This window comes from Ranitomeya variabilis, chromosome 2 (assembly GCF_051348905.1).
Source record: "Ranitomeya variabilis isolate aRanVar5 chromosome 2, aRanVar5.hap1, whole genome shotgun sequence".
NCBI classification, from domain to species: domain Eukaryota; kingdom Metazoa; phylum Chordata; class Amphibia; order Anura; family Dendrobatidae; genus Ranitomeya; species Ranitomeya variabilis.
The window spans coordinates 117,662,604-117,688,936 of NC_135233.1; the positions used below are offsets into that span (position 1 = coordinate 117,662,604).

Consider the following 26,333-nt stretch of genomic DNA (forward strand, 5'->3'; position numbering starts at 1 on the left):
ATGGACAGGCCATCAGAGAAATCCAAGGAGAGATCTGAATCCAACCCAGAGAACATTGACAGCTGGCATGGACTACAGATCAGAGCCAAGTTAAATAGCAAGGCCAGTTGAACCGATTAGTGAAAGCAGCTGCTGCAGAACCTCAAGGAGCAGCAGTTCCACTCGAAACCACCAGAGGGAGCCCAAGGGCAGAACTCACAAAAGTACCATTCATAACCACAGGAGGGAGCCCAAGAACGGAATTCACAACAGATTTGTGGCTGAACCACTATCCACAAACACAGTAATTGGCAGCTAACTGCCAGCGATTATAACCTTAGCAGGGAGCATGCATTGAGAAACCACCATGGAGAATATATACATAAGCTCAGATTGGTCTCCTCCACACCCTCTGAGCTTAGAAGTTTTCCACCGTTGCGTCTTTCTTAGACAGTAGAGGACAGATGTTAATAAAATGACCAGTCTTACCACAGTAAAAACAGGCTCCCTGCTTCCTGAGCTCAGGGGCTCGACGCTTCACATGTGACACCCCTGCGATTTGCATAGGCTCCGTGGGCTCACCTGCAGCAACCACACGTGAACCTAAACCCTCTCCCATAGGCGGTGTCTCATTCTCCCCCTGACGCAAACGGCGATCAATGCGGACAACCAGACTCCTAGCGGAATCTAGAGAAGTAGGAGTCTCGTACATCAGAAGGGCTTTTTTAACCCTTCCAGAAACCCCATGAATAAGCTGACTCTGCAGCGCTGGATCATTCCACTGTCTATCGATCGCCCAGCGACGAAATTCAGAACAGTAATCCTCTGCAACTCGCTCCCCCTGGCGAATAGTGCGTATCTTAGATTCTGCTAGAGCCATTCTGTCTGGCTCATCGTAAATATTTCCAAGAAAGGAAAAAAAACTCTCCACAGAGTCAAATGCAGCAGAATCAGATGGCAAAGAACACGCCCATGCTTGGGGATCCCCGCTTAACAATGACAACACAAGGCCCACACGCTGTGCCTCATTACCTGAGGAGATCGGGCGCATACGGAAATATAGTTTGCAAGCTTCATGAAAAGAAACAAATTTACTGCGTTCCCCAGCAAATTTTTCAGGCAAAGGAAACTTAGGCTCAGCAACTCTACCTGTCGCTCCAGCTTGCACATTAGCTACTGCTACTCCCTGTTGCTGCACTCAGTGACCTGTAGGGACAGCGCCTCCAACTGGCTGGTTATGGAAGTCATGGGATCTATGACAAAACAAAAAAAAAGGAAAACCCTTTTTGTTTTGTTTTAAAGGCCGATTATAATGTCACGGGGAGACTAGGTGGGCAAGAGCTAATAACCCGGGCCCCTGCAATTTCCCTCAGACTAGGGAAATCCTGACTGACCCTCTACCTAGAGTTTACACTGATGGTGTGCATGTCTGGGCCTCGACCCTCGCCCTGTCTCCTGTTTCAACCCTAGGCTGAAACCACTGCCCACCACCCAGTGAAAAGATCATACACCAATACCCACAGTTAGAACAGACAAGGATAACGGAAAATATACACCACGCCGCAGTCACTCAGGAATACACTATAAATGCACAGGGCAAAATAAATACAAATATAGGAAGGAGTAAATAAGACAAAGGGAAATACACCACCAGCAACGATACTCCAACTTCTAGCTCACCACTCCAGACCGAGATAACAACGCACAAGACAGAAGCCATAATCGGCGACGCCCAATGTTCAGGAGAACTATTTAAAGGCAATGGGCATGGCCCAGCTTCCAATCCGAGCATCAGGTAAATTAACCCCGGACCAGCTAGATAAAATCTAGCCGACGCCAATGAGCACATAGTGGTCAAAAGTGGAATTACCGCTGTCTGTCGAACGACCTGGTCTGAACAGCGTCCGACATGACATGCGTAGGAGAAAAGGAGATTTTTGTGTACTCACCGTAAAATCCTTTTCTCCAAGCCAATCATTGGGGGACACAGCACCCACCCTGTTAGCCTATTGGCTTTGGTTTTTGTTGAGTTAACTTGTTTTTTTGACATAGTTCATCCTTGTTAAATATTAAGCTCCTACTGCTTTGTTACCGAACTGGTTCACTGAGAGCCAGCAGGAGGGTGTATACTGCAGGGGAGGAGCTATTCTTTCTGTGTTTACTTAGTGTCCTCCTAGTGGCAGCAGCATAACACCCATGGTCCTGTGTCCCCCAATGATTGGCTCGGAGAAAAGGATTTTACGGTGAGTACACAAAAATCTCCTTATTCTAGATGTGGCCTCAAAAGTGATTTATAAAAAGGTAACAATAATTTGGGATCACAAGATTTTATCTCTCATTTTATGCCCCCTAAAATCTTGCTTGCTTTTGCGGCTGCGGCTTGACATTGAGTACTGCTGCTCAGCTTACTTGTAACCAGAATACCCAACCCAAGTCCTTCTCCCGTACTGTAGTCCCGAGTATATTCCCATTTATTGTATATGCAGTAATAGGATTACTCTGTCCTAGGTGCATTACTCTTCATTTATCAGCATTAAATCTCATTTACCAAGTGTTTGCCCATGCAGACATCTTATCTAGATCGTTATGCAATATTATAATGTCAAGGTCAGATTTTTTTTTTTTAAACAAATAAACAAAATACGTTTTGCAAATGTTGGTTTAGATCGTTACACAAAAACAAAACAATCGTTAATCTTTATAACACAAATACTATTAACAAACCCCCTAATGTCCACATCTATCCAGCTTCAATAATTGTAATCCGACAATCAAATCCTGAACATACAGCATCTGATGCATTTATCATGTGACAAATTTTAATTTACCCAAACTACCACTTAGGGTACTGTCACACAGTGCAATTTTGATCGCTACGACGGTACGATTCGTGACGTTCTAGCGATATCGTTACGATATCGCAGTGTCTGACACGCAGCAGCGATCAGGGACCCTGCTGAGAATCGTACGTCGTAGCAGATCGTTTGGAACTTTCTTTCGTTGCTTGATCACCCGCTGACATCGCTGGATCGTTGTGTGTGACAGCGATCCAGCGATGTGTTCGCTTGTAACCAGGATAAACATCGGGTAACTAAGCGCAGGGTCGCGCTTAGTAACCCGATGTTTACCCTGGTTACCAGCGTAAACGTAAAAAAAACAAACAGTACATACTCACATTCCGGTGTCTGTCCTCCGGCGTCTCAGCTTCTCTGCACTGTGAGCGCCCGCCGGCCGGAAAGCGAGCACAGCGGTGACGTCTGACGTCACCGCTCTGCTTTCCGGCTATGGTGCTTACACAGTGGAGAGAAGCAGAACGCCGGGGGACAGACACCGGAATGTAAGTATGTACTGTTTGTTTTTTTTACGTTTACGCTGGTAACCAGGGTAAACATCGGGTTACTAAGCGCGGCCCTGCGCTTAGTAACCCGATGTTTACCCTGGTTACCCGGGGACTTCGGCATCGCTCCAGCGCCGTGATTGCACCGTGTGACCGCAGTCTACGACGCTGGAGCGATAATCATACGACGCTGCGACGTCACGGATCGTGCCGTCATAGCGATCAAAATTGCACTGTGTGACAGTACCCTTAAGTCTTCTAACAGATACCAATCTGAGTTAACAAAAGACCTCATTATCTCCTGAATTTCCCCAGTAGACAATAACGATTCTATGAACACTCTCCATTTTTAAAAAAAAATATTTTCGTCATCTTATCTTTATTCCTCTCTGCTTTTCTTTTTTCTAAATATAGGACAGGCATTAGTCCTGCTTTAATGTATTTTATCCCTGGGAGTGTACTGGCCATCCAATATTGCAAATTTAAACGTTTTGTTACCAATGCAATAGTGTGAAACAAGTCATGTAATTGTCCCCCTCTTGTTTTGCCTGTCGTATAATGAAACAACCAGCACAATGGGTCAATGTCCACCCAGATCCCACACATCTGCGGATACATACAGTACAGACCAAAAGTTTGGACACACCTTCTCATTTAAAGATTTTTCTGTATTTTCATGACTGAAAATTGTACATTCACACTGAAGGCATCAAAACTATGAATTAACACATGTGGAATTATATACTTAACAAAAAAGTGTGAAACAACTGAAAATATGTCTTATATTCTAGGTTCTTCAAAGTAGCCACCTTTTGCTTTGATGACTGCTTTGCACACTCTTGGCATTTTCTTGATGAGCTTCAAGAGGTAGTCACCAGGAATGGTCTTCCAACAATCTTGAAGGAGTTCCCAGAGATGCTTAGCACTTGTTAGCCCTTTTGCCTTCACTCTACGGTCCAGCACACCCCAAACCATCTCGATTGGGTTCAGGTCTGGTGACTGTGGAGGCCAGGTCATCTGGCGTAGCACTCCAACACTCTCCTTGGTCAAATAGCCCTTACACAGCCTGGAGGTGTTTGGGGTCATTGTCCTGTTGAAAAATAAATGATGGTCTAACTAAACGCAAACTGGATGGAATAGCATGCCGCTGCAAGATGCTGTGGTAGCCATGCTGATTCAGTATGCCTTCAATTTTGAATAAATCCCCAACAGTGTCACCAGCAAAGCACCCCCACACATCACACCTCCTCCATGCTTCACGATGGGATCCAGGCATGTAGAGTCCTTCCGTTCACATTTTCTGCGTCACACAAAGACACGGTGGTTGGAACCAAAGATCTCAAATTTGGACTTATCAGACCAAAGCACAGATTTCCACTGGTCTAATGTCCATTCCTTGTGTTCTTTAGCCCAAACAAGTCTCTTCTGCTTGTTGCCTGTCCTTTGCAGTGGTTTCCTAGCAGCTATTTTACCATGAAGGCCTGCTGCACAAAGTCTCCTCTTAACAGTTGTTGTAGAAATGTGTCTGCTGCTAGAACTCTGTGTGGCATTAACCTGGTCTCTAATCTGAGCTGCTGTTAACCTGCGATTTCTGAGGCTGGTGACTCGGATAAACTTATGCTCAGAAGCAGAGGTGACTCTTGGTCTTCCTTTCCTGGGGCAGTCCTCATGTGAGCCAGTTTCTTTGTAGCGCTTGATGGTTTTTGCCACTGCACTTGAGGACACTTTCAAAGTTTTGCCAATTTTTCTGACTGACTGACCTTCATTTCTTAAAGTAATGATGGCCAATCGTTTTTCTTTACTTAGCTGCTTTTTTCTTGCCATAATACAAACTCTAACAGTCTATTCAGTAGGACTATCAGCTGTGTATCCACCAGACTTCTGCACAACACAACTGATGGTCCCAACCCCATTTATAAGGCAAGAAATCCCACTTATTAAACCTGACAGGGCACATCTGTGAAGTGACAACCATTCCCGGTGACTACCTCTTGAAGCTCATCAAGAGAATGCCAAGAGTGTGCAAAGCAGACATCAAAGCAAAAGGTGGCTGCTTTGAAGAACCTAGAATATAAGACATATTTTCAGTTGTTTCACACTTTATTGTTAAGTATATAATTCCATATGTGTTAATTCATAGTTTTGATGCCTTCAGTGTGAATGTACTATTTTCATAGTCCTGAAAATACAGAAAAATCTTTAAATGAGAAGGTGTGTCCAAACTTTTGGTCTGTACTATATCTTGAACCGTGGTCCAAAGCTCTTGTGTCTTGGGACCCGACCATATGCCATGCTCCATATCTGTTTTGGATGTGTTACATTTGGGGCAACTCATTTGCCTATCAGGGTTCTGTGGAGTTGGCGGAATATTAAAGCCACATATTATTTTGTGCATTGTTCTAAATTGGCTACCCCTCAATTGCTCATTTATGATATGCTCCCTTACCAATTTCCATCCATGTAGTATTTTATGTTCAAGTTCTTTATCTTGTATGTATTTTTCCCATTTGCAAAACACTTTGTCTGGTCCTGATGGTCGTAATACATCTCTCAACGTCCCATATATCGAGGAGATCGATATTTCCTTAGTGTCTTTGGTAACTAAATCTCCCCAAACATCTGAGTCAACATCTTTCCTTACATCTTGTAAGAAATCTAGTACATAATGCTTTAATTGACTATTTAGCATCAAATGGAATCCCGGTAGCTCATACTTGTCTAACACCTCAGATCCCGTTAGCCAACGACCTTCCTGTAAATGTAGTAAATCATCTAATGTCTGTACTCCTTTTCTACACCATTCTATGAATAGCTTATTTTCCCTTCCCAATTTAAAGGCTGGAAATGCCCAAGGATTTAGGTGTTTTGACACTCTCCATGACATTTTCAGTTTTTTCTTACTGCTTACGGTCAGATTTTAATATCCTACATAGTTTAGTGTCGTCAGCCAAGACTGATATTTTACTCTTGATTCTATCTACTAGGTCGTTAATAAAGAGGTTAAAAAGAATCGGTCCTAGCACAGATCCCTGCGGTCCCCACTGCTGACTATATCCCAATTAGAGAATGTACCATTTATGACGACTCTGTTTCCTGTCTTTTAGTCAATTCATTACCATCTGCATATAGTTTCCTTTAGACCCTTCTTCTGTAGCTTCAGTATAAGGCTGTTATGTGGTACAGTATCAAATGCCTTTGCAAAGTCCATCTAAATCACATCAGCCGCATTGCCAACATCCAGCTTTGCACTTAACTCCTCATAGAAACGCAACATGTTAGTTAGACACTCTCGCGGTCTACTCTATCCCCTTTTTAGCACAACTACCCTCCTTCCCTACATATCCTAGTTTAAAAGCTCCTCTATCCGTCTGACTATTTTTTCACCAAGACATGCTGTGCTGTATAACAGGCCTCGTTTTATTTTGCTCCTGGGTCTAACAAGTACATGGTGGTTTTCGCTGGTAGTATTGTAGCACCTGCACTTATTGAGGAAATAGAAATAAGAGAGCAAAAACGAAATGCCCCTGAACTCTGTAGTTCAAGATTCCTATTTTTTTTGTTACGTTGTAGTACATGGTACTAATATACTCTACAGTCCTGTATTAATATCTTATGTCATGTAATACTTTGCTGTTATTATTGTAGCATTTGGTTACACCGCCGTATTCTTGACTTACTAATAGGGAAACGAGTGGTGACGAAGAGGGAAGCGAAGACGAGGAGGATGAAGAGGAGGAAGAGGATGAAGAAGAAGAGGACGAGGAGGAAGAAGAAGACAAAATAGATGCAACTGCAAAATATTTTATCACTCTTGGAGATTTTCAGGCACAGCAGAAAGAAGATTTAACATTTCAAGTAATGTCTTGTAATTTGTTGAAATACCATTTTTTGGGGATACATATAATAACATACGGTATATACAATCCTGTATTTATTACTTTGGAATAAGGCTACAGCTACATGGGTTTTTTTTAATGCAAGAAAAAAAGAAAATTTAAATATTTAGCAAAGTCCTGTAAAAGTTCCCCTTCCCCATAATCGAGACTAGTAGAAACTTTATGCAACTTGCAAATTACAGCAAGTGTGAATATTTTTTTGTACTGCTGATTTCTGAATTTCTTCCTTTATTTTCAATAGTAGCTTACTCTGATCTTCAAGTTGATAGCTCTGTGGGCTTTCAGTAGTTTCCTTAGGGATATACTGGCAATGTCTGTAAAGTGCTGTGGAATTAATGGCACTATAACTATATAAGTTAGTAAAATGAATAAACATACTGTACTACATGCTGAGTATGAATAGCACAGAGCTGCATTGACCACGCACGCTTCTGCGTTACTCATTTGAAGGTTAACAATATTTTAATTGATACTATTTGTAAAGTCGCCTCATGTTTTTTCTATCTTCAATAACTGATCACACTCAGTTATGCCAAGTACAGGGGATAGGTAAATGAAAGAAAGAAATGCAGATGTTGGCATTAAAAGTCACATTATAGGTGTTGTCACAAGTTCATAAAAGGGTAAAATTGAAAAGTGCTTGTAGAACAGCGCAACTTTGCAATATACCGCTTGTTAAAAATTCTCTCAAGATTGGAGGGATTTTTAATTTTGTAGTTTACAGCTCTTTTCTTATGTTATCAGCTACCCTGCAGTCCCGGGTGGCCATTTACTTTGGCAAGGAGGGTGTGACCCGATCAGACTCTATTCTTTACTGCCTCCTCACCCTGCTCTGAAGTTGTAAAACACCGATTCCACCAGCATTAGTTTTCCTGTGCTTCATTCATGCTGCAAAGGCAAAGCTACCTCTCCTGACAGCCAGGTGGAGCGCTCATTAAGGAACAGAGGCACGAACATGCAACTGGTCTGAACTGTCAATCTTAAAGGGAGTCTGTCACCCCCAAAATCATATATGAGCTGCGGCCACCGGCATCAGGGGCTTATCTGCAGCATTCTGTAATGCTGTAGATAAGCCCCCGATGTAACCTAAAAGATGAGAAATAAAGGTTAGATTATACTCACCCAAGGGTGGTCCCGCTGCGCTGCGGGTCCGATGGGCTTCGCGGTCCGGTCCAGCGCCTCCCATCTTCATCAGATGGCATCCTCTTCTTGTCTTCTTGCCGCGGTCTCCGGCGCAGGTGTACTTTGTCTTTTTTGGCGGCGACAGACTCCCTTTAATGAATACACCGCCCCCCCCCCACCCTCCCGAAAAGCCGCCAGGATTGCTCTTTATACTACATCTTCAGATAACCTTTTAACCTACTTCATGTATTTCTATATGTCTCAGTTAACATCTGCCTTTTGAAGTACAAATGCCATATTCTTGGCCATAGAAAATAAATGGAGACTAAGAAAAGATGTGTAATGTTATTGTCCTTTTTCAGTTTCTCACTGTGGAGTAAGATAAATTCACTAGACAAGTATTTTTATGTCTTTTTAGAAAGGAGAAGTGCTGCAGATTCTTGACAAAAAACCTGATGGTTGGTGGATGGCCCAAAACTCAAAGGGAGTTCAAGGTCTGGTACCCAAGACTTACTTGCAGGCAAGTCCCAAATTTAATCATTACATACTTGCCAATTTGCTGACCATTCCGCAGTGTGTTGAAGGAATAGATTTTACCCTGGATTCTGTGAATGTAACTAGCTCTTACTTTGCATATGGTAAAGAGCTGCATATGGCGAATATAATTACTTATTTCATAATTTGCTTTTGAGTCACTTCCCAAGAATTTCTGTAGATGGAAGAATCAGATTTGTGCCTTAATCTAAATAAGATTAATGCCTTTGCCTTTTGTTCTTAAGAAATATAGGCAGATAATTTTGATTACAAAATATTTCATCTAATTCACAGTTATACAAGGGGGCAGAAAAAAGTCAGAGTGCCAGTGATGAAGAAACTGAAAATGAGGAAGAGTCCACAGAAGAAAATGTTGGCAGTACAAAGAGGTACTACTGTAGATCTTCCACAATTACCAATCCCTTAACTGACACTTTGAAGAGTGATCACCTAACTTCTTGCAGATTAGTAAGGAACACCGTGCCTCCCATTGTCCCTTGTCTAGCAGTCATAATTTATACCCAGATCAGCATTCACAATGGTGCTGGTTATCATTGCCAAAAACTACTTAGCTTAACAGTCACACAGTTTAGTTGAGTTTGTATAATTCAGTTTGTTTTTCCTAAAGCTATTAGTATGCAAATCACCAGAACAAGTCTTGTTCACATACTGAGCCATAAAAAATGCTTGAGGATTTCAGCTCTGAATTATTAATGCTCTTCTAAATTAGAACTTAGGAATAGAGCAAAATAAGTAATGCAGGGCTACCCAACTGTTTATGAGGATTATTTAGTTACTATAGATATATTAATACAAAACTTTAAAATTCTTAGCATTCCAAATCTTAAATTGTCAAGAACTTTAATACAAATACTTCAAGGAGAAAAATGTGACAATAAATACAATTGTTCTACTTTGTAGTTCATTTGGATGGTGATGTATTTATCTGCACTTTTGAATTCTGTAATTGTAATTTTGGGCAAATGTATTCTGATTTTTGTATTCAATTGTAATAGGCCTGCAGAAGACACCATATCTCAAATAAGCTCTTCCAGGAAAACCCAAGAGGTAGGTAATATGTGATTGTTTAAGTGTCTGGTTTAAAATCAGAATTCAATTTCTTTTTATATTTTACATAGTACATATACAGTGGATATACAAAGCCATCAAACCCTTATTAAATTGCCAGGTGTTTGTCATGTAAAACAAAATCATACTAAGACTAATAATTTCCAAATTTTTTCTACCTTTAATGTCACCCATAATCTGTACAAATGCATTGAAAAATAAAATTTAAATATTTTGGGTTGGAAATAGAAAAATAATGTGCTTGCGTTAATATGTACACCTTTAAACTAATATTCTGTCTAAGTACCCCTTGAATTTATGACAGTACTTGGTCTTTTTGGGTAGGTCTGTCAGCATGGCACATCTAGAAAACCCAGCCTCAAAACATAATGTTGCATCCACTATGCTTCACTGTGGTTATGATGATCCCTTTGTTGTGTTGTAAGCAGTTTATGGACCTTTGCTTTTGCTGTAAATTACAACTAAGAAAATGTCAGGAGGGGTCGTGGCCTAGTGCAGTATTTGATAAGATGCCACTGAAGTAGTTCCTGCATAGCATCTAGTTCATTATATGCCCCAAAATCTGCTTTCAGCTTCCTACTGCAATACTCACCCCATTGCCTGCTGAAATACTGTTATTTACTTGTAAATTGCCACGCAAAGGCCAAAAAAGACTGCAGGAGAGATGGGGCTGCAGATCCCAGATGGTGACGTGGCCAACGTGATTGATACCGTGGCAATCATTGAAACTAAGGGTACTGTCACACAGTGGCACTTTGATCGCTACGACGGTACGATCCGTGACGTTCCAGCGATATCCATACGATATCGCAGTGTCTGACACGCTACTGCGATCAGGGACCCCGCTGAGAATCGTACGTCGTAGCAGATCGTTTGGAACTTTATTTCATCGCTGGATCTCCCGCTGTCATCGCTGGATCGTTGTGTGTGACACCGATCCAGCGATGCGTTCGCTTGTAACCAGGGTAAACATCGGGTTACTAAGCGCAGGGCCGCGCTAGTAACCCGATGTTTACCGTGGTTACCAGCGTAAAAGTTAAAAAAAACAAACCGTACATACTCACATTCCGGTGTCCTTCAGGTCCCTTGCCGTCTGCTTCCCGCTCTGACTGACTCCCGGCCGGAAAGTAAGAGCAGATCACAGCAGTGACGTCACCGCTGTGATCTGCTTTCACTTTACGGCGGCACTCAGTCAGTGCGGGAAGCAGACGGCAAGGGACCTGAAGGACACCGGAATGTGAGTATGTACTGTTTGTTTGTTTTTTACTTTTACGCTGGTAACCACGGTAAACATCGGGTTACTAAGCGCGGCCCTGCGCTTAGTAACCCGATGTTTACCCTGGTTACCCGGGGCCCTCGGCATCGTTGGTCGCTGGAGAGCGGTCTGTGTGACAGCTCCCCAGCGACCACACAACGACTTTCCAACGATCACGGCCAGGTCGTATCGCTGGTCGTGATCGTTGGAAAGTTGCAGAGTGTGACAGTACCCTAAGAGAAAAGAGGTGGCACGTGGCTTGAGATATTTGTCTGTACCGCGACACAGGTTCCTACTGATAAGGAAAGCAATGCTGATGCAGACTCCCTGATGTCTGAAGGATGGTACTACGACCTCGGTAGAGATCAGAGGAGGCAGATACTGGAGAGGTGCCACAGAAACACTGAATATTGTATATTTTATATTAAGTTATATCAAATAAATTTTACCACTAACATAAAGTAAATATATCATGAAAAAACATTCTCAGAATCAGTGGGTACATTGAATCGTTCTAGAGCTGTAACTTCATAAATTGACAGTGGTCAGAATTGTAAAAATTGTCTTGGTCATTAAGTACAAAATTGGCTCTGTCACTAAGGGGTTAAAACATTGTTATCCTTTTGCTCGTTATTGTAGATGAATTCTGAAGTAACGACTATGGCAAGGTGACAATTTTCTAGACTCTTGTCTACTAGCAGAAAACTGAAAGTCCACCTACACACAGGGTATTAATTACAAGTGTTAATAATATTATTCGTATGGAGAGTGGAGTATATACCTACAAGGGTAGGTGTCATCAATGTTAAAAATATAGGACATATGGTTAAGTACCCCAGGATTAGCGACATTTGAACTATTAAGAGAACTCTATTGAATCTAAGATCTTATTTGTTTTACCGCTGGGTCATTTAATGCAAAGAAATTATACGTTACTAGATGGTAGCCCGATTCTAACGCTTCAGGTATTCTAGAATATGTATGTAGTTTATTTATGAAGATTTAAGAATAATGCAATGAATACACAGGATGTTCCCGGTAAAATATATACATTATCAGTGAAGCGGTGTTTAAATCCCACGCCAATATCACTGATTGGTCGCGTCCGTCCGGGCGCGACTAATCAGCACAGCAGGGTTTAAATCCCAAGCCAATATTGCTGATTGGTCGCGGCCGGCCGGGTGCGACCAATCAGCGAAGCGTGGTTGAAATCCCGGGCCAATTCGCATCCGGACTGCGCCAATATCGCTGATTGGTCGCGGCCGGCCGGGCGCGACCAATCAGCGAACCGTGGTTCAAATAGACTGTCCACCATGTTATTCTCTCCCTCACAGATTGTCCTCCATGTTATTCTCTCCCTCACAGACTGTCCTCCATGTTATTCTCTCCCTCACAGACTGTCCTCCATGTTATTCTCTCCCTCACAGACTGTCCTTCATGTTATTCTCTCCCTCACATGCCGTCCTCCATGTTATTTTCTCTTCACACACTGACCTCCATGTTATTCTCTCCCTCACACACTGTCCTCCATGTTATTCTCTCCTTCACAGACTGTCCTCCATGTTATTCTCTCCCTCACACACTGTCTTCCATGTTATTCTCTCCCTCACAGACTGTCCTCCATGTTATTCTCTCAAACACACACTGTCCTCCATGTTATTTTCTCCCTCACAGACTGTCCTTCATGTTATTCTCTCAAACACACACTGTCCTCCATGTTATTTTCTCCCTCACAGACTGTCCTCCATGTTATTCTCTCCCTCACAGACTGTCCTCCATGTTATTCTCTCCCTCACAGACTGTCCTCCATGTTATTCTCTCCCTCCCAGACTGTTCTCCATGTTATTCTCTCCCTCACAGACTGTCCTCCATGTTATTCTCTCCCTCACAGACTGTCCTCCATGTTATTCTCTCCCTCACAGACTGTCCTTCATGTTATTATCTCCCTCACAGACTGTCCTTCATGTTATTCTCTCCCTCACAGACTGTCCTTCATGTTATTCTCTCCCTCACAGACTGTCCTTCATGTTATTCTCTCCCTCACAGACTGTCCTTCATGTTATTCTCGTTCTAGTATATGTATGTAGTTTATTTATGAACGCTGATTGGTCGAGGCCGGCCGGGCGCGACCAATCAGTGACGCGGGATTTCGGTTGCATACAAACAGATACTTAGACAATTATATATATAGACTAGATGGTAGCCCGATTCTAACGCATTGGGTATTCTAGAATATGTATGTAGTTTATTTATGAAGATTTTAGAATAATACATTGAATACACAGGATTCGGCCGGCCGTGACCAATTAGCGAAGCATGGTTCAAATCCTGCGCCAATTCGCAGCCGGACTGCGCCTGTCGCTGATTGTTCACAGCCGGCCATGTAGTATATAACAGCTCATGTAGTATATAGCACAGCCACATAGTATATTGCACAGCCACTTAGTATATTTCACAGCCACGTAGTATACAGCACAGCCACATAGTATATAGCACAGCCATGTAGTATATAGCACAGCCCACGGAGTATATAGCACAGCCACGTAGTATATAGCACAGCCCACGGAGTGTATAACAGCCCACATAGCATATAACACAGCCACGTAGTTTATAACAGCCCACGTAGCATATAACACAGCTCACGTAGTATATAACAGCCCACGCACGCAGTATGTAACACAGCACACGTAGTGTATAACACAGCCCATGTAGTGTATAACAGCCCACGTAGTGTATAACACAGCCCATGTAGTGTATAACACAGGCCACGTAGTGTATCACACAGCCAACGTAGTATATATCACAGCCCACGCAGTATATTGCACAGCCCACGTAGTACATTGCACAGCCCACGTAGTATATTGCACAGCCCACGTAGTATATTGCACAGCCCACGTAGTACATTGCACAGCCCACGCAGTATATTGCACAGCCCACGTAGTATATTGCACAGCCCACATAGTACATTGCGCAGCCCACATAGTATATTGCACAGCCCACGTAGTATATTGCACAGCCCACGCAGTATGTAGCACAGCCCATGTAGTGTATTGCACAGCCACGTAATATATTGCACACCCCACGTAGTATATTGCACAGCCCACGTAGTATATTGCACAGCCCACGTAGTATATTGCACAGCCCACGCAGTATATAGCAATGTGGGCATCATATCCCTGTTAAAAAAAAAGAATTAAATAAAAAATAGTTATATACTCACCTTACGTTGGCCCCCGGATGCAGGCGAAGCATTTACCGACGCTCCTCGCACGCTCCGGTCCCAAGAGTGCATTGCGGTCTCGCGAGATGATGACATAGCGGTCTCGCGAGACCGCTACGTCATCATCTCGCGAGACCGCAATGCATGGAGCGGTCACCAGAGCGTCGTGAGGTGCGGGAAAGGCCGGTTCTGGATCCGAGGGGCCGACGGACGGTGAGTATATAACGAGTTTTTATTTTTTTAAATTATTTTTAACATTAGATCTTTTTACTATTGATGGCGCATAGGCAGCATCAATAGTAAAAAGTTGGTCACACAGGGTTAATAGCAGCGGTAACGGAGTGCGTTACCCGCGGCATAACGCGGTCCGTTACAGCTGCCATTAACCCTGTGTGAGCGCTGAGTGGAGGGGAGTATGGAGCGGGCACTGACTGCGGGGAGTAAGGAGCGTCCATTTTGCCGCCGGACTATGCCCGTCGCTGATTGGTCGTGGCCGTTTTGCCACGACCTATCAGCGACTTGGATTTCCATGACAGACAGAGGCCGCGACCAATGAATATCCGTGACAGACAGAAGGACAGACAGAAGGAAGTGACCCTTAGACAATTATATAGTAGATATGTATATTCACGGTTGTTATAAACCATACTTGTTTGCTAATGGTAAACTACACGCCTTCATGTCCTTTGGTATTTTTTATTATCTTTGAACAACATTTGAGCATAGTCTCTAGCTACTACAATATGATTTGCTAGTACAATATGTCCTGCAGTCATATAATACCTGTTTGTGATATGTTGTCTCGTAGTGGAAAATTGTTGAGTAAGTTTGTTGGGTTTGGGATTGGGGAGGGGGATACATTTTTATTTTGTCATATTTATTTTTCTTTTTACTGTGTAAAAATATAAAGCGTTAATAAAGATTATGTGGTGGAAAATGTCAGGAAAATCCTAGTAGAACAGCTAAACAACATATGGTGCTAATTAGGATCGCTGTAAGTAATGGCAGACGTGTGCTGACTACTATCTAACATGAGCCTAAATGTGACTGGGGATCTGATTGTATTCAGAATTAGCCAGTTATAGGACTGTGTTCACACTTACGAAACCACATTATTATAGTTTTGATATTTTTTTTACTTCCCCTTCAAAATGATTTCAGTTTGTTTCTTAATTGATTTCTACATTAAAGGTGGAAAAATTTATTTTTTTACATGACAAAATCTGCAATTTTATTACAGGTGTGTAGACTTTTAATTTCAACTGTACGCCTTCTGTTCCTGGGAATGAGTAACAAGATCATTTTCTTTTCATTGAAGCTTAGTGCTGCAGAGGCTTTGGCCACAATGGGCACAGTCCCCTCTGGGTTCCGAACGTCAACGCTATCACATTTTCTAGAACAAGGTAGAACTTCTATATTTCTTCTGTAACTTTTTCTTACTATATGTATAATTCTACCTTATGTATGGCCTCGGCTAAGAGATGTCTGGTTTATTGGAGGATGGCAGTAGACATGAATTGTTCTTGATTGCAGTCAGAGAATTTAATTTTTGCTGTAGTGAGACTGAAACTCAGACAGCACCCTTTAAAATGAATGCTCTGACTAACAGAGCAGGGTACTCAGGACCCTCCTCTATCACAGTCATATGCCTACCAGAAAATGAGCTAAGCCAGGCAGCACCTTTTGAAGCCTAACCAATGAATACACTTAAAAAATTAAAGTTATTCTTTTTTCCAGCCTTTTAACCCCTTAACAACCAAGGGTATTTCAGTTTTTGAATTTCTGTTTTTTGCTCCCCTTCTTCCCAGAGCCATAACTTTTTTATTTTTCTGTCAAAATGGCCATGTGAGGGCTTGCTTTTTGCGGGACAAGTTGTACTTTAGAACAATACCATTGGTTTTATCATACCGTGTACTGAAAAAATTTAAAAAAAGCACCATTTTCCCAGACCTGTTGCATCTCCAGTTATCAGGATCTTGGGCTGATTGAGGGCTTATTTTTTGCATGCTGAGCTGACATTTTTATTGATACCATTTTGGTATAAATACGATCTTTTGATCACCTGTTACTAAATTTTATTGTAGCAGCGACCAAAAAAACATAATTCTGGCATTTTTGAATTTTTTTCTCTTTACGCCGTTTAGCGATCAGGTTAATTATTTTTTTATATTGATAGATCAGACGATTCTGAACGCGGCGATTCCAAATATGTGTATATTTCATTTTTTTAATTGTTTTATTTTGAATGGGGCGAAACAAGGGTGATTTGAACTTTTATATTTTTAAAACATTTTTTAAACATTTTCTTTTACTTTTTACATGCTTCAATAGTCTCCATGGGAGAGTAGAAGCTGCAGTACTTTGATCACTTCTGCTATACAGGCAATGATGAGATCGCCTGTGTATAGCAGAAATGCTCACGTTCTGTGGCTGCCGACCACGGGCTGGTGTGCATAGCAATCTGGCTTTGACAACCATAGAAGTCTGCTGCAGACCTCTGGATGTCATACCGACCCATCAGTGACCTGTGATATTGTGACAGGGTCACCGATGGGCGGGATTAGTGACGCCCTTCCGGTAAGCGCGAGTTAAATGCTGCTTTCAGAGATTGACAGCGGCATTTGACTAGTTAACAGCCGAGGTTGGAATCATGATTCCACCCTCGGCTGTTGCGGGCACATGTCAGTTGCATAGATCAGCTGTCATGTGCCTGGAAAAGTGCGTGCTCAGCACTGGAGCCCGCACCAAATGGGGGAGTCCGGCATGGGCGTACCATTACGGGGCTAAAATCTGTTTGCCATAATTTAACTTTTTGTAGCTAATTAATTACTGTAAGTTTTCTGTGTGACAGCAATACACTGTCTGTCTATGGTTAACACATTTGATTTAGATGATGTTTACCGAGCAGTGACCTTACAGGGATTGTCCACTTTATCTACACAAATCAAAAATGCTTTAAACATAAGGTTGTTCTGGGAATATCTTCGATACCTGCATATCACGTCCCCAATGTGCCAATAAAGAAAGAAACAATGCATATAGTGCAAACATGTGCATGTTGGCTCAGTGGTTAGCACTTGCTTTGCAGTGCTGGGGTGCTGGATTGAAATCCAACCATTGACAGCATCTGTAAGGAGTTTGTATGTTCTCCCTGTGTTTGTACGGATTTCCTTTGAGTACTCTGGATGCCAACTACACTCCAAAGACATAGTGATAGAGAACTTAGATTGTGAGCCCCTGTGGTGACAGTGATGGTGACAATAGAAAAAGCTTCTGCAGAATACCGTATGTTGGTGCTATATCACCAAGCATAATAATTAACTTAATCTCTGCATTGAACATGTCCAGTGTTTGCACAAATGCTGACAGTAAAATCTCCTGTATCTACTCACATGCAAACAGCGACTGCCATCACCCTCATAGTATGGAGGCAGAGATTGCCCACGTTAGTTTACTTGGTACAAAGATTGGAAGCTATAGCCTTTTGTAGCACAGTAGGGGCATGATATGCGTGAACAGTCCATTTATGTGTTTCTCTAAAATGCTCCAGTGTATCAGAGAGAACAAAATTTAAAGATCCTTTCAGAGATCATAAGGAGAGATAAGAATATTTTGGTGACACCCCCAGCCAGCTTCTCCCTGCACCACTGCGGGTGATTGAGGGGTCTCTCCCTATGTACACCTGGGAAAGACTTGTTCGTTACTAGAGAAGTGCAAGGTGAAGTAGCTGCTGGACTAGTCATATCTCTCCCTATGGTCTCTGGCTAAATCTTTAAGATGTTATCTGTGAAGCGGCAAAGTGTTTTTGAGAAAATATACCTGGCTACAATCGTCCAGCGAGTCTCTGATTAATGCTGCCCGTAGTCTGAGCAACATGAATCTGGTGAAAATTTCCCTTAAATGCATTTTCTGAATTTTCTTAGCAAAAAAAATGCAATTTGCAAATGATAACTAGAGATGGTTCCAATTTATATAATCTGGTCAATGTGTAAAAAGCATTGAAAATGTATAAAGGACTATACTATTTTATGCAGGAGATCAATACAAAGCCAGTAGATACCTCCAACCTGACCTCACTTCTTCACAGTTGGGCTTTAAGGATCTCTTGTGGGACCCTGAGAAAGGAGGGGTAAGTTCTAGTGTATTTGACTAATATATTACAATTGCTTATGAGATATAGAACTAAAATAACAGGAAAGAATGGTGTAGTATACTTCAGTTTTCTATTCAGTAAAAACAAATTTGAGAGACCTAATACAAGTCAACAATGGAAAAGTAAAAATGGTTGAGGGGGTATTCTCAATATATCTCTTGTGCAGTTCAGAGCTCAGTACTTAGTAAACACCATTTCTCCTACGCCTCATTGGGGGACACAGGACCATGGGTGTTATGCTACTTGCCACTAGGAGGACACTAAGTAAACACAAAGAGTTAACTCCTCCTCTGCAGTATACACCCCTTGACTGGCCAGTAACGACTCAGTTCTTGCTTAGTGTCTGTAGGAAGCACTTGGGTCTGTTTTTAGACCCCACCGTTTTTTTGTTTTATTTTTATGTAAATTTTTATTTTTTAATTAACGGAGTGAAGGGGACGACGGATTCCTCTCTAGGGTCCGCTCTCCCCCGAACCATCAACAGGCAAGCACGGCAAGTATACCACCCTGTACCTCTCCTGCGACGACTGGGGCACGCCTAAGCTACACCAGGGCGACGGTTCCTATATGGTCCCGATCTCCCCCCTGTAAGAGGGCGAGTACATAGAGTACACCTCTTATGTGCATCTCCCGGGTGCATCCGAAATTAAGCCTTCACTTTGGCGTCACGTAGCCGTAAGTTCCCTGCGGCAGGCATTCCCGTAAGTCCTCTGCGGCAGGCACAGCCATAAGTCCCCTGCGACAGGCACATCTAAAGATGCAAATGCTCTCCATCGATTGAGCTGCAGGCACCCCTCCTTGGTGAGCACTAACCTTGCTCACGCTGCCTGCGTGGGAAGGTGCGGTCCGGGTCCCTGGGGATAGATACCGCTGGCTAGATGCCAGCGGCGGGCATCATGCGCAGCGTCGCGGCCGCCGGTGGGCTCCGCCGGCTGGCTCCATAAATTTAGTCCCCGGCTTCTACTGCCAGACTAGGCCGCAACTTAAAATTCCCACTCACCGTTGAAGCCCCGCCCATTAATCATGCTCTTCTCGCTCTGAACGAGAAGTGCCCTGCAAATCTCGGGTGCCATCTTGGGACTCCACTTCTGCAGGAAAAATTCAGCCGAAAACGCTATCTTCCCTCTCTGCCTCCCCGGGGACACCAACACAGGACCGTGGGTAAGCTGCTCCACTCCATATGGAAAAGCTTAACCCCTTCTCTGCTACCATAGCCCTGCTATCGCAGTTTAATTGGAGTATAGACATACACTATGTCTCAATCTAAGGAGGCTAATAGGGGCAATAAAAAGCACACTGTGTTTTTTACTTCATGTGCCACTTGCAATTCTGCGTTGCTACGTGCCCACAATACCCCTTTGTGCCAGAACTGTGACCTGGCCTGTGCGCAGCCGCCTCCTGCCGCCACCTCCAATGTCTCCACCGACCCCGCCGAGCCTAACCCTCCAGAGTGAGCCGCGTTCTTGTCATGTTCAATGGATTCCTTGGTCAGGGCATTGGACTCTTTCCGGGGGTCCTCCTTAAGCCAGAACTCACCTCTGTCGGCTGCGATGGAATCTGGCGACAGTGCTGGGCCATCCGACCACAGGGGGCGTACCGTACTACGGGACTCTTGGGGTGCCAGAAAAAGAACCCTTCCCTCATCTCCCATCCATGCTCGAGCTTCAGCATCTCTGAGCTCATCTTCTCGCTCCCCCTCCCCCGAGGGTCGCAGCGTACATGACTCAATATACCAGTCAGAGGAATCTTTAACCCAAGACTTCTCTATTGGTCAGGAGACACTTGACTCCCTTATTGAGGCAGTCAACAAAACACTAATGGTGGGCGAGGAATCGGTATCCACTTAGGAACACGTCGTCTCTTTTAAAAAAGACTAAACGCGTTCAAAAGATATTTGCTAATCACCCTGAGTTTCAGGACATTGTCCAAAAACACAGGGAACACCTGGAGAAGTGTTTCACGGCTCAAAAAGCCACGGAAGCTAAATATCCTTTCTCCAAGGATCTAGTGAAGGAGTTGCTTCTCTCTCCTTCTGTGAATCCTGCCATATTGCGACTCGCAGTCTTTGAGGCCTCAGAAGCAGCTCTCCTTCCATCTTTTGCCGCTAATTGGGTGGCTAAGGCAATGGTGGCCTGGGCAGAGGTGTTAACCTCTACCGTCCACGACAGTAATCTTACCCCAGAGGCGGCCAGTCTAGCTAACCAGTTAGCTCAGGCCAGAGATTTCGTAGTTAATGTTTCCATAGATGCAGCTAATTGCGCAGCGCAAGCGGCTGCAAATGCAATTTCCATCAGGAGGGCCTTGCGGCTCCGCTATTGGCGAGCAGATCCTGCTTCTAAAAAGTCGCTGACTTCTTTACCTTACCAAGCTGGCCATTTATTTGGGGAGAAACTAGGCCAAATCATTTCTGACGCTACCGGTGGGAAGAGTAAATTTCTTCCCCAGTAAAAACCTGCCCGGCCTTTTCGGTATCAACAGCAGTTTCGATTCCCGTCCTTTCGTAACAACTCCAGTTGGTCCTCCTCTTCCCCTGGTTCGGGATGGCGGGAAAACAGAAATCCCCAGGTCTCATACAGACCAAACCGTTCCTGTAAACCCAGACCGAGTCCTTCTGGCCCTAAGCCATCCGCATCCCTTAAACCTTCTACACAATGACTCGTCGACGTGTCCGGCGGACACCGACAAAGTAGGCGGACGCCTTCTTTTGTTCCGTCAAAATTGGCTCTCGGTCGTTCACGACGAGTGGGTCAGAGAGCTCATGTCTTCCGGATACAAAATCAAGATTTCTTCCATCCCCCCTCCAGTCTTCTCCCCCCAAATCAAGGGCGTCACATCTTCTTCAGGCCATACAGGTGCTTCAAAGGGACGGTGTCATCGCTCCGGTCCCTCGAGACCAAAGGTTCAAGGGGTTTTACTCCAATCTTTTCGTGGTCCCAAAGAAGGACGGGACTCTACGACCCATACTGGACCTCAAACTGCTGAACAAGTTCGTACAGGTCTGACACTTCAGGATGGACTCGCTCCGTTCCGTTGTCGCATACCTGGAAAAAGGAGAGTTCCTTGCATCCATAGACATCAAGGATGCTTATCTACATATTCCAATTTTTCCCTCTCATCCGCAGTTCCTGCGCTTCGCAGTCCAAGAAGAATACTTCCAGTTTGTGGCCTTGCCCTTCGGACTCGCCACCGCCCCCAGAGTCTTCACAAAGGTCATGGCGGCCGTCATGGCCATTCTTCACGCTCGGGGAGTGGTAGTTCTGCCTTATCTGGACGACCTATTAATCAAGGGTCCGTCCCATTCTGCCTGTGAGGAGTCTGTAAGTATCACCATGGATTCTCTTTCTCGCCTGGGTTGGAAAATCAACTTTGAGAAATCATCTCCAGTGTTGGCTCAGCAAATCTGCTTCCTGGGCATGATTTTGGACTCTTCCCAGGGGTTAGTCATTCTCCCTCCAGAGAAGGTCTTGTCCTTGCACAGGGAGCGCGCAAGCTCTCCCTCCCAGTCCCTCATTCCATTCGCTTCGCAATGCGCATCCCCGGGAAAATGGTTGTGGCGATGGAAGCCGTTCCATTTGCGCAGTTCCATCTCCTTCCCCTGCAACAGGCGCTGCTGTTATACTGGGACAGGAGCCCGTTTTCCCTCGACCGTCGTTTTCGCCTGTCTCCACAGGTCAGGCAGACCCTCAGGTGGTGGACGCTACAGTCCTTCCTGAACCAATGGAAGTCCTTTCTCCCAGTGCGCTGGTTAGTGGTGACCACGGATGCCAGCCTTTTGGGCTGGGGTGCAGTTTTCAATCACCATACGGCACGGGTCGTTGGTCCACAAGAGAGTCGCGTCTTCCAATGAATATCTTGGAGATTCGAGCGATCACTCTTGCCTTACGCAACTTTCATCACCTTCTCGCAGGTCATCCCATCAGAATCCAATCCGACAACGCCACAGCCGTGGCGTATATCAACCGGCAAGGGGGAACCAGCAGCAGGGCAGCCATGCTCGAAGTCTCCCACTTCCTGCGCTGGGCCGAGACCAATCACTCGCTCATCTCGGCTATCCACATACCGGGTGTGGAGAGTTGGGATGCGGACTTCCTCAGTTGCCAAGGTCTTACCTCGTGCGAGTGGTCCCTCCATCCGGAAGTCTTCCAGCAGATTTGTCTTCGCTGGCGGACGCCGGATGTGGATCTCATGGCCTCGAGGCTCAACAACCAGGTTCCCCAGTTCATTGCGCGATCCCGCGATCCTTGCGCCATCGGGGCAGATGCTCTGGTCTTGTCGTGGTATCGGTTCCAGCTGCCATACATATTTCCGCCTCTTCCTCTGCTCCCGAGAGTCATCAACAAGATCAGGGCAGAGGGGAGACCGGTGATCCTCGTCGCGCCGGACTGGCCGCGCCGAGCATGGTACGAGGAACTCGTCCAAATGGTTGCCGACGTCCCCTGGCGGCTTCCAGATCACATGGATCTTCTCTCACAGGGCACAATTTGCCACCGGAACTCCGGGGCCCTGTCTTTGATGGTGTGGCTGTTGAATCCTGGATTTTAGCCCAAGCCGGATTCTCTCCAGGGGTTTCTTCTACCATGATTCGCGCTAGGAAACCCGTATCCATGCGCATCTATCATCGCACCTGGCGCATCTTCTTTTCATGGTGTAATGCCCATGGACGTTCTCCTCTGTTTTTTTCCATTCCGTCCATTCTGGAGTTTCTCCAATCAGGCTTAGAGTCAGGCCTTGCCCTAAGCTCGCTCAAGGGACAAGTGTCCGCATTGTCTGTTCTTTTCCAGAGAAAGATCGCTTCCAGACTGCCGGTTAAGACGTTCATCCAAGGAGTCTCCCGGATGCTCCCTCCCTATAGAATGCCTTTCGCTTCATGGGGTCTTAACTTGGTTCTCGGAGTTCTTCAGGAGGCCCCTTTTGAACCATTGCAGGACATCTCTCTCATCCTCCTTTCTTGGAAGGTGGTCTTTCTCATGGCAATTACGTCAATCAGGAGAGTTTCTGAGTTGGCGGCTCTCTCTTGCCGACCCCCTTTCCTGATTTTTCACCCAGACAAGGTAGTTTTGAGAACCTCTCCCTCTTTCCTACCTAAAGTCGTCTCCTCTTTTCATCTAAATGAGGACATTTTCTTGCCATCATTCTGTCCGGCACCAATCCATCATATCGAGAAAGCTATCCATGCTTTGGATGTAGTTAGAGCTTTTCGGCGGTACATACCTCACACTGCTCCCTTCTATAAGTCGGATGTCCTGTTCGTGCTTCCGGAGGGACATAGGAAAGGGCTACCCGCCTCAAAGGCCACTCTAGCCAAGTCGATTCGCTCCACTATCCAGGAATCCTACCGCGTCAGGAACACCCCTGTCCCAGCAGGGTTTAAGGCGCATTCGACTCGGTCGGTCGGTGCATCTTGGGCCATTCAGCACCAGGCATCAGCACAACAGCTTTGCAAAGCTGCGACTTGGTCCAGTCTGCATACCTTCACGAAGCACTATCTGGTTCATACTCAGGCTTCGGCAGACGCTGCCCTCTGCAGGCGCATTCTGCAGACAGCGGTACCTCAGTAAGCCAGTGGTACATGGGGTTTTAGCAGTGCAATTGCTCCCCACCCAGGGATTGCTTTAGGATGTCCCATGGTCCTGTGTCCCCCAATGAAGCGTAGGAGAAAGGGAGATTTTTGTGTACTCACCGTAAAATCTTTTTCTCCGAGCCAATCATTGGGGACACAGCACCCACCCTGTTAGCCTATTGGCTGTTTGTTGTTGTATTTTGTTCCTTAGTTTTTGTCTTGGTTTTTGTTATACTCCTACTGCTTTCCTACCGAACTGAGTCGTTACTGGCCAGTCAAGGGGTGTATACTGCAGAGGAGGAGTTAACTCTTTGTGTTTACTTAGTGCCCTAGTGGCAAGCAGCATAACACCCATGGTCCTGTGTCCCCCAATGATTGGCTCGGAGAATAAGATTTTACTGTGAGTACACAAAAATCTCCTTTTTTGATTAAAAAAAAGAGTAAAAGCCATCTCACCATCATCAAGGTGTACCCAAATTCAGGATGGTCCTAATCTCTAGTATCAATACCTTACCATGCATCATAGTGACGTGTGTGAATATAGGCTGAGCAGGACTGAGTCCGGAACATGGATACATAGCAAATGGGAAGCTATTTAAATGTAAAGCCCAGCTCAAAACTGGCCATTACAAAGTTGGACTCTAGTGCGGTAGCATGTTAACATGAAATATATGAAATTTGAATTGCATTACTGCTGTAGATAAAAACAAAAATGAAGATACTTAGCACATAATTTGCCCAATTCATGCAGGCCCAGCAGCCAATGACAAGTCAATTTCAATCTCCAGTTACTAGGAACCTATATAATGTGAATCCTCTCCTAGGCTGAAGCCTGCATTTATGGGTAGGTAGGTTCCTTCCTAAAACCGCCAAAGGCTGGAGGTTGGGGTGCCCGGTCAGAGAGCCAATATACAAATACCAAAAGACTGACTGTCACTTCAAAACAGAAAGCTGGTGTGTACAGGTGCAAACTAAGAATATTCATCTCTATACATAACAAACAAATAAAGTTGCATTATGTTTGTTTGTTATGTGTAAAGATGGCTACTCTTAGTTTGCACCTGTACACACCAGCTTTCTGCTTGGAAGTGACAGTCAGTCTTTTGTTATTTGCACACTGTCCATTAAACAGACAAAACCCAAGACACAAACAAAATAAACATATTCCCTACTATAAGTAAGTAAGTAAAATCAATAGTGCATATAAATAACAATAATAATCAATAATTGGGTACGCTGCAGATTTGACGCTGCATAAATATTCAGCATCAAACCCACAGCAGTTCCTGACCTTGGGCACATACTCTTCCAGTAGGAGGAGGGCCCTGCTTTCAAGCTTACAGTCTATAAGGAAATAGGGGGACATAATAGGTAAAAAGTGCTTATAATAAATAGCGTTTTTCAAATAAAGCTGCATTAGCCGGTCACCAATACTATCTAAGTACAGTTGCCAAATGTTGTTGGGTGCATGGAAGACATGATAAGTGCAGGGTCTTTACCATCCGGTCAGGTCAGGATCACAGTGCTTCCCAGGCCACATCTTTCTTATTATTGGGGAAGGTGGTAAGTGGAGGGTTGGCACGCCTGCTAGATTGACTGGTTGACTGTGCTCACCGAATTCTTGATTTATCTGGCAGCTTTACCCTCTTCAGATTCAGAAGTTCGGTGGCCATGAAAATGGTCCAGATCATTAGCTAACAGTGCACTACAGCGATCTTTGCAGAGCAGTGCTTACAAGCTCCATTGGAAAGATCTTGTAAGCACGGGAATCTTGCAGCAATTGCCAGTAACCAAGGCAAATAGTTGTAAATAATAAAATAAACAAAATTGTTATATTGAGGACGGAGAGCAATTTTAATAACAGGTAAAGTCACTTGCTTTTGTAAGCACTTTACAGTTTTATTCTAGAAGATGGGATTAACCCTTTAAGTCCTTAACGACCGCCGATAGACCTCTTAACGGCGGCAGTTAAAGGTACTTAAACCACAGCGCCGCTTTTTAACTGTGCTGTTTAAATGTATAGCGCCCCCCAGATTTGGGGTCTCGGCTACTGGGGGGTATCTGAGACCCCAGAAAACATGATTCGGGTCGGTTTTTACCGACACCATTGTTGTGATCGCCGTTATTATTGGTATAACGGCAACCGCAAAAAAAAAAAAAATGATTTTCCATTTAATTTCTCTCTCTG

General features: G+C 44.3%; 1 protein-coding gene across 10 annotated transcripts in view; it reads left to right on the forward strand.

Moving 5' to 3' along the window:
- NPHP1 (nephrocystin 1) overlaps positions 1-26,333 on the forward strand; it is a 109,346-nt gene that overhangs the window by 36,262 nt on the left and 46,751 nt on the right. For all 10 annotated transcript variants that reach the window (XM_077282884.1, XM_077282887.1, XM_077282886.1 and 7 more), the window contains 6 exons: positions 7,000-7,171; positions 8,753-8,854; positions 9,163-9,257; positions 9,885-9,936; positions 15,751-15,835; positions 18,467-18,561. In XM_077282884.1, coding sequence (XP_077138999.1) covers positions 7,000-7,171; positions 8,753-8,854; positions 9,163-9,257; positions 9,885-9,936; positions 15,751-15,835; positions 18,467-18,561 — 601 coding nt within the window. The remainder of the gene's footprint in view (positions 1-6,999; positions 7,172-8,752; positions 8,855-9,162; positions 9,258-9,884; positions 9,937-15,750; positions 15,836-18,466; positions 18,562-26,333) is intronic.